This window comes from Maylandia zebra, linkage group LG23 (genome assembly GCF_041146795.1).
Source record: "Maylandia zebra isolate NMK-2024a linkage group LG23, Mzebra_GT3a, whole genome shotgun sequence".
Taxonomy (NCBI): domain Eukaryota; kingdom Metazoa; phylum Chordata; class Actinopteri; order Cichliformes; family Cichlidae; genus Maylandia; species Maylandia zebra.
In genome coordinates this window covers 12,645,124-12,654,185 of record NC_135188.1, presented here as the reverse complement: position 1 = coordinate 12,654,185, position 9,062 = coordinate 12,645,124, and the positions used below count along the sequence as shown (strand labels likewise).

Here is a 9,062-nt window from a genome sequence, read left to right as displayed (position 1 = left end):
TCTCTAACTGCAGGCTTACTTGTTGTTCCTAGTAGAATGGGAGGGAGAGCATTCAGTTTTCAGCTTCCCGTTTGGATTCAGGAGACAGACAATATCTCTGCTTTTAAGATTAGGCTTAAAACTGTCGCCAAAGTGCTTGCTCATAAGGGGTCATATGATTGCTGGGTTTTTTTCTGTATCTATTATTGTAGGATCTATTGTACAATATAAAGTGCCTTGAGACAACTGTTATTGGCACTATATAAATAAAATTGAATTGAAACAAATTGAACTATTACCACTTTATTACCGAGTTGTATTTCCACATTGTTAAACAAAGTTTTTAGGCTTTTATTATCCTAGTATATAAATTTCAGGGTAATATTACTCAACTTTAACCACTGTTGCTACTGTAATATTACTTATATATTACATAGTTATTACTTTGGTAATTGCATAGTAATAACGTAGAGATTACCACATTATTAACCTTGTCACCCTACTATTACCCCTTTTTTACCGAGTTGTAATAGAAAGTGCTACTGATTTAAAGTATATAAATGTTTTGTTCAACTTTCAAATTAAATTTTCCCAGAAATGCCTTAAACCACAAATACAAAGAACATGTTTATTTTATTCTGTCAGTCAATAAAACTGTAACTTTTCTTGATTAATCACATGATTTGAGACACAACTGTAGGATGCACATCTGTGAAATGATCAGATAAATTAACATAAAGTTCCTCAAAACCAGAGTTTTTGGCTGAATTTGACAAAGAATCGAGCTTTTGTTTGATCATTGTGTTTTGAATATGTGCTAAAGGTCACAACTATCCCTATGTCAACAAACTATCAAAAAAAATAAGAGAAAAGAAAACAGGAGACTTTGCCCTTTCTGATGTTCACATCTAACTGGTGACTTCATTTCTTCTGTCCCGGTCTTCTATCTAGGTAGCTGTGTACTCTTAACTACCAATAAGATTACTAATATATGCTCTAAGAGCCAGTAAGGACAAAGCAATCTAGTCAGCTGGGTGTGTTGAGTTGGAGTTTACACTTTGGACCCCAGAAGAGCTGAGAGATTAAGAGCAGACTCTTCAGAAACGGAGACCTCAGAGTAAAATAGATATTTTGTTTGGGTTGCAGTTGTTTTGACAGCTTCTTTGGTGTGCCACTCAAGCAGGAAAATTATGGAGCATTACCCGGATCAGGTAAACATTTTAGTATTTCCATTATATCATAGTTTACAGATTTAAGACAAAGCTGCAGAGGAAGCCTTCAAGAGCTGGAGAGCAAAGTTCACGCTTGAGAGAAAACTGAAAACCTGTATTTAGTGTATATTCTTAAACCAACGATTTAAAAATGTTAATGTTTTAAAAAAAATCACACTGACTTGTGTGGGTTGGTGAATTGTTGGCAGTGAAACAGATGTTCATAGTATCTGAAATCTTTACTGCTGTGTTGTTTTCTCTTATATGTTGCTATTTAACGCATGACCTCTCTTCAGGGTTGTGATGGCCTTGAGCTGCTTGACTGGCTATTTGATCAAAATAATGGTATTCTCCGTCACGAAGAACCAGAACAACACACTTGGCCAATCCAGGACCCAAATGTGTGTGAGACTGTTATATGACTTCTTTCTCCCACTTCCTTGTCGGTGTTCTCTGTATGTTGTTACCTCACACATAGAGAATAATCGTTCAACTTGATGTTTTCACCCAGCAGATGTTGCAGCCACCCGAACAGCCAAACGATGACTTTCTCAATGCGCTCCTGCGTGGCGGTGATTCTGTGTCAGCCTCTCCGCTCTGGTCACCATCTCCCAGTGACAGTGGGATCAGTGAGGACCCTCCATCAGACCAGATGGACAGTCCTCAGCGCCCTGAAAGCCCACCCGGGGACTCCCATTTCTTTGGTACAAGACCACTAACCAAGGCGGCCCTGGAAGCCAATGTCCCCGCTGACTTCAGTAAGTCGCACATATCCAAAAAGTAAAACATTCACATTGGGACACATTACATTGGGTTCTAATTCCTAATATCTTTTCATGATTATTGATTAAACGAAACATTATGTTCTCTGGTGTGTTTAATCAAACTGTGGAAATTAAGTCCCAAGTTATATCTTCAAATGACAAATTCTTATGATATCCCTAATACTAAGCAATTAGCTTTATTATAGCAGAGATGAAAGGAGAAAATATTCTCATTTGCTTGAAAAATTGCCATCGGTTATCTACATTTTGCACATGTTTAGATAACCAAGCTCTGATAATATTAGCATTTCATTCTAATGACATTATACTAAATCCAGCCCTTCTGGGAAAGGAATGATAATGGCACTCAGTGTTTGAAAGTTTTTGTTCCTGAATATGAATCCCAGTTTAAAGAATATAGTAGGATATCATAGATTATTTGTGACTGTATACAGAAACAGTCAAATGCTAAGACACAGACATTATCGATGCAGACAAAAGAAAGTCAACATGCTCAGCGCCTTGCAGTTATCAGTATTTACACAATCGGGCTCCAGAATTGCTGGTCAGAATCCAGCGAGACGAGCACGTCTCCTTGGTCTTTATTTGCATGTGCACTATCGTTGCTCCTGTGTGTGCAGGTGGCTGGAAGCTTGGCTTTCCAATGGGCAAGGCGAGGATTACACATCCTTCTAATGTGGATACATCACAGCTTTCCTCTAGCTTCCCCCTAACTGTCAAAGATCTGCTATTGTCGGGCACGTCTGAGCCAGTAAGTATCCTGTTGCTCCCTGATAGAGAAGGAGGGGATGGTTGAGGGTTGGGGGAGAGCGTGTCTAATGCATGTTTGTGGATCTTTCATTGCTTTCTTGACTTAAGAGACCTGTTGTTTACCTTTTGTGTGTGAGTGTGCATGTGTACTTTGGTAAAAAAAAAAAAGAAAACAAACAAGTGGATTACTACAGTCCCTGATCTCATGAATTCAGCAAGGGGTAAGGCCTTTGGAATTGCAAATGAAATTTCTATTTTTACTCTTGTTTGTGGGACGCTTTGCTGAATGTGCAGCAACTGATGGTTGTTTTCTGAGCTGGAGAGAAGGAAGACACAAAAGATTTTTATTAGTATTCTACCGAAGATGATTTTTTTTAAACCTTCCCATAACTTTCATTCATTCATACAAAATTTTGGAGATAAAATACCTTCTTAATGTGTGAAGAATTTTATATTATGTGGCATTACTAAATAGCATTTTGTGAAGAGAAAGTTTATTAGGTCAACATATCAGATATTCTCATTTCACACACTCACACAAAAAGAAATTAGATTATCAAATAAAGATCACCATGACCAGAATAATACGTTAGAGCTTCTGAAACTTAAGTGGATTTCAGTTCACTCCAGGTATTGATCAATCTTCTCAGCCTAGTTTAGTAAGATGAAGGAGAGAGTAGCAGAATGCAACTTGGGTTTTCACACCATAATTACTTTTCAGAAGCCATGAAATGAGACTGATGAAGTTGCCTTGATAGTCTGCACCAATTTAACTGTTTCCTGTGAGGTTCATTGAGCGCACAGTGAAAGAGGTGGCCAGAGAGAAAATTTATTAGTGGTGGTGTTTTAAAAATTAGAATTTGTATTTTCCCACCAGACCCCACAGCCATCCCAAAAGTCCATTCAAGAGCTGGTTCTCAATGAAGATGAGATGAAGCTTTTAGCAAAGGAGGGAGTCACTCTGCCCACCCAGCTACCTCTCACAAAGGTAAACAGCTATCAATACCCAAACAATGAGAACAGTTTCCAGCACCTAGAATTTATCATACAGAGGCTCAAAACAGTAATGTTCCTTCCTTTGTCAGTATGAAGAAAGGATTCTGAAGAAAATACGCCGAAAAATTCGCAACAAGCAGTCGGCCCAGGAGAGCAGAAAGAAGAAAAAGGAGTACATCGATGGGCTGGAAAGCAGGTAATATTCAAATTTAGAGTGGGTTGGAATGTTTTAGCATTTTAACTGCAATTCTTACCAATAATAACAGTCTTAGAAACTGATAATCATTTTTCAAAGCATAAATAAGTTTTGATTATTTTGCCATTGTACCCTCCGGGCAGCCCTGTACTCTTGTTACAGGTTAATGTATTTCAGAGAAAGAAACTTAATGGAAAAAAATCCACACTTTTGGGTTTTTAATGTCAGCTTCTGAGCAGAAAACCGTTTAAGAGTGTGCACTGCAAAATATTTTGGAGTAACGCATTATAGAGCCAATTTGTAAATCGGAGCATTCAACATTCCCCGTACTCCTTCAGATCAATTCATGAATAACAGACGGAGCCTTAAACCGATTTTTGATAGCAAGCTTTCACTGGAGATGAAAACCTAAAAGAGAGAAAAAATTATATTCTTTCAACTTGTTTTTTTTTTCTCCTTTCTTCCCCTCGTGTATCCCCCTTTAGGATGGTTGCTTGCAGTACACACAACCAAGAGCTACAGAGAAAAGTGTCCCAGCTGGAGAAATGTAACATGTGAGTGATCGGAGACAAAAAATCGATCTCTGTTTTTAATTAATCATTCTGTGATCTCAGGTTAATGTTTGTTATGACATTTCATCTTAGCAAAATAACTACCTTTGGCATTTTTCCCTGCTTTCCTGTTCCCCTCAAACCTTTTTTAATCCTCTTATCACGTCTTCTCTTTGTATTTTCTTTTCCCCATTCCTCCCTACAGGTCACTAATGGAACAGCTGCGCAGGCTGCAGGCCCTGGTCATGAATACAACTAATAAGCCAGCCCAGACTGGGACATGTGTACTGGTACAGACATCCTCTGTGATAAGATAAATTGTCACTGACACACGTGGCTCTTCATGAAAGAATTCAGTTTCCTAATGCCCAAACACCAAAAATTACTGCTGCTGGATGAGCCATTAAGAAAAGCCAATTTAGACTGGTGCACACTGGGTAATACAGCAAGGGAGAGATACAGTGGCTTAAAGAGAAGCTACTGCATCTAATCACGACACTGGAATAAAGCTCAACACTAGAGGCACTTTTAAAGTGTAACTTTTAATCTATAAATATAACTAAATGCCTTCAAAAAAAAAGATGTAGCAACCCCCCTCGTACTTTATCTAACACTCCTTTTTTATCATATTCTCAGGTGCTCGTGCTGTCCTTCTCCCTAATACTGTTCCCAAGCCTCAAGCCCTTATCTGACTCCAAAGTCAGCCAAGGAGACTTCACTCCAGTCAGAAGTGAGTAACCTTCAGCACCAAACAGCTTTGTGTGGCTGCCTGCCAACTAATCCAGCAGCTATATGTCACAGCTGCGGAGTTTGCTAGAACTACATTCTCACACGCTGCTGGAACGGTTCTCACCTGCTGAGCTCCACAGTCGCCTCTACTGTTCTGAGGATTTGCCATCTACTTAAAGTTAGTCGGAAGGCAGAGAGGACCAAGGCCATTTATTGTCACTGCAGTTATTAAGCTCTGCTCTGTGAAGCGGCGCTTGATCTGATTGCTTACCATTAATTATTAGTTTAGTATTGAATGTCAGTTTAATGTTGAATGTGTTTGCTGATACCGACTATGATGTATTTCTTTCAGTTTAATAGGAGACGAGATTAGTGTTTGCAAAGCAGTGAGGTATAATTTCTTAACCTGAGTGGTTTGACAGAACTGAAAAAAAGCAATCATCTTGTGCCTTCCCCGACTGCTCGGGGCTCTGTTACAGGAGTCTTTAACGTGTTTAGGTTTGAATTTTGAATCGTCACAAACTTATGAGAGCACGCAGATGTGAAAATGTCCACTTGCCTGCCTCAGTGCATGTCTAGAACAACACAATAAGACCTGACTATAATACTTGTTTTACTCTACGTCTTATTCTCCTACAGTCCAGTCACGGTCCCTGCAGAACCTTCAGGCTTCCCGTGTACTCCATGTCACTGAATCCCCAATCTTCAGCGAGGATGAATCAGAGCCTCTTCACCGGCATTACCCAGAAGACCCGGGATTGGAAGATTTGACCGCACTGATGGAGAAGATGGCAGTAGACCAAGAACAATCCACTTTGGAGTCCATGTCTCTCAACAACAGCCAGGAAGACAAAATTGGTCATTTCCATGTAGATCCAATTACTGGTCACATCGCTACGGTGACCTTGAATCCCCATCGCTCTGCCAGGTTACAGCCACACGCTGATGGTATGTAAGAAAGAAGGGAAGCAAAATTTTCAAATTATCCTACTCCTAATGGTAGAGCAGGGGATTATCAGGGGCTGTTGTTTACACAAATGGAAATTGGGTTTTAATCATTCCCATTTTGTCTTTAATACTTATGTAGCCTGTATGCTTTTTTTTTCTACTTGTGATACTGTTTTATATCAGTGTTTGGATTTGAATCCCTACTGAAATTTCTTTTTCTGTGTATGCCTTGACTTTGATGAAATGCCAGTGTAAATTGCTGTTTGAGAATGTCAAAAAATGTGGTGAATAGAGCCGTGATTGCGTGTATAGTTTTGATCATAATGAACGATTTTTGAAATGTTAAAGGATTTTCAAAGCATGTTTTCTCCAAAGAGTTGATTGCAGTAGTTTGGATTTATTCACGGATTAAACATCGTAAAGTAAAGAAAAGTATTAAAATAACACAACAAAATCAGTGGTTTGAATATACTGTGTACTCATTTTTCTGTATTTCCAAGCTTTAATTATTAAAAAGTGAAAACATGTGGTACAACATCTCTGTTGACACTTCTGGTTGAAAAAAGAGCGCTGTGGGGTGGATGTCAGTAGTGACATGGTTCACACAGAGGGAGACGGAAAACTGGGACAAAGGTGAGGCAGATGACCTGTTATCTCATTAGTCAGACTTGACATGTTGACTTATTTACTTGTTGAAGCCAGGTTCCAGTTGGTGTCTGTGGCACTCGCCCACCTTCTGTTTTGTCATTTTCAACCTAACAAAAATTGAAAGGTGTTCTTAAGCTTGCTGCCATTTCACCTAGCATTTAGGTCTGACCTGTTCAAGATGACATTTTCTGAGGTCGGCTAGACTTTATTTGAAGGAGCGGCCGGAGATTGAATTCTGGGATTAAATGATCCTCTCCATCCAACACTCTGGTTACCATCTGAATGGATTCGTAAAAGAAAAAAATGTGATTTCCATTAATACACACACACACACACACGGACATTTGATAACAGAAATCCCTCTTTTGAGATTAATTTACAACATTCATGAGATTACTTGAAGCTCTTGAGAGAATGTCATCACCTGACTAAATCTTCAGTCAGCTGACAACTATCTGGAATTACTCCAGCTTGTTCACCTGACACTGAACATATTACATGAAAGATGAAGGCATAGCTTTCTGTGTGCGTGTCTGCAGACTGGATTCAGCATGAGGGGAATGGCAACTTTGTGGCAATCCATCAAAACGGTTTTGAAATCCATTCTAAACTAAGCTTAAACTAAAATTTGTCAACTGGTTGTGACAACCTGAATGTTTTTTTGTTTTGTTTTTTTTACCAAAGATTGTGTGAAATTGCACACTTTTAATCACATATTTGAATGATTATAGGACCTTTCCTGTTGCTATGGCAGCTGTCTTTTTCAGCCTGACTTTAAGTGTGGCTTTTCAGAGCAGCAATAAACACTTTGCCTTCAAACATGGTCAGATGGCACAGTATCTGGCCTAGCTGTGCTCCTTGTATATGCTAGCTTTCAGCCACTTACTGCTTTTCATTTTTACAGGCAGCAATAAATCAGAGAACAGACTCCTGATCCAACTCTCCACCAACATTTGATTGTGATGTGTATTGTTTTCTCATAATTCTCATAGTTTTCTCATTATTTTTCTCATAATTTCTCATAATTCTTATGAATTTGTGGGTGTGGTTATACCTATCTATCTATCTATCTATCTATCTATCTATCTATCTATCTATCTATCTATCTATCTATCTATCTATCTATCTATCGTGCTGGGTGATAAAAATATATATATATATATATATATATATATATATATATATATATATATATATATATATATATATATATATATATATACATATATATATTTGTTTTTTTGTTTTTTGTTTTTTTGTTTTTTTTTATCACCCAGCACGCCCCTGCGGGCGGTTTATCCTTCAAGCTCGGGTCCTCTACCAGAGGCCTGGGAGCTTGAGGGTCCTGCGCAGTATCTTAGCTGTTCCCAGGACTGCGCTCTTCTGGACAGAGATCTCCGATGTTATTCCCGGGATCTGCTGGAGCCACTCGCCTAGCTTGGGAGTCACCGCACGTAGTGCTCCGATTACCACAGGGACCACCGTTACCTTCACCCTCCACATCCTCTTGAGCTCTTTTCTGAGCCCTTGGTATTTCTCCAGCTTCTCGTGTTCCTTCTTCCTGATATTGCTGTCATTCGGAACCGCTACATCGATCACTACGGCCGTCTTCTTCTGTTTGTCTACCACCACTATGTCCGGTTGGTTAGCCACCACCATTTTGTCCGTCTGTATCTGGAAGTCCCACAGGATCTTAGCTCGGTCATTCTCCACCACCCTTGGGGGCATCTCCCATTTTGACCTCGGGACTTCCAGGTTATACTCGGCACAGATGTTCCTGTACACTATGCCGGCCACTTGGTTATGGCGTTCCATGTATGCCTTGCCTGCTAGCATCTTGCACCCTGCTGTTATGTGCTGGATTGTTTCTGGGGCATCTTTACACAGCCTGCACCTGGGGTCTTGCCTGGTGTGATAGACCCCAGCCTCTATGGATCTTGTACTCAGAGCTTGTTCTTGTGCTGCCATGATTAGTGCCTCTGTGCTGTCTTTTAGTCCAGCTTTGTCCAGCCACTGGTAGGATTTCTGGATATCAGCCACCTCCTCTATCTGCCGGTGGTACATACCGTGCAGGGGCCTGTCCTTCCATGATGGTTCCTCGTCTCCCTCCTCTTTCTTGGGTTTCTGCTGCCTGAGGTATTCACTGAGCACTCGGTCAGTTGGGGCCATCTTCCCAATGTATTCTTGGATGTTCGTTGTCTCATCCTGGACTGTGGTGCTGACACTCACCAGTCCCCGGCCCTATTCCTTCCGCTTAGCGTACAGCTTC

General features: G+C 40.0%; 1 protein-coding gene across 2 annotated transcripts; it reads left to right on the top strand.

The window, feature by feature from the left end:
- Positions 1-899: 899 nt before the first annotated feature.
- Positions 900-6,682, top strand: creb3l3a (cAMP responsive element binding protein 3-like 3a). Of its 2 annotated transcripts, none has more exons than XM_023155555.3 (10): positions 900-1,190; positions 1,487-1,591; positions 1,702-1,948; positions 2,596-2,726; positions 3,603-3,713; positions 3,811-3,917; positions 4,403-4,471; positions 4,674-4,758; positions 5,105-5,198; positions 5,837-6,682. In XM_023155555.3, the coding sequence occupies exons 1-10, from the start codon at positions 1,170-1,172 to the stop codon at positions 6,151-6,153; spliced, it is 1,287 nt and encodes a 428-aa protein (XP_023011323.1). In that variant the 5' UTR covers positions 900-1,169; the 3' UTR covers positions 6,154-6,682. The 2 variants fall into 2 exon arrangements, with proteins under 2 accessions (XP_023011323.1, XP_004552825.1); XM_004552768.3 differs by having other exon boundaries at positions 901-1,190; positions 1,705-1,948.
- Positions 6,683-9,062: the final 2,380 nt, after the last annotated feature.

Bases quoted from the DNA above. Each gene is read 5' to 3' on its own strand.
- creb3l3a (XM_023155555.3), top strand. From the start codon at position 1,170: ATGGAGCATTACCCGGATCAG. The intron at 4,472-4,673 runs GTGAGTGATCGG...TCCTCCCTACAG, and splicing joins CAGCTGGAGAAATGTAACAT to GTCACTAATGGAACAGCTGC. The intron at 5,199-5,836 runs GTGAGTAACCTT...ATTCTCCTACAG, and splicing joins AGACTTCACTCCAGTCAGAA to TCCAGTCACGGTCCCTGCAG.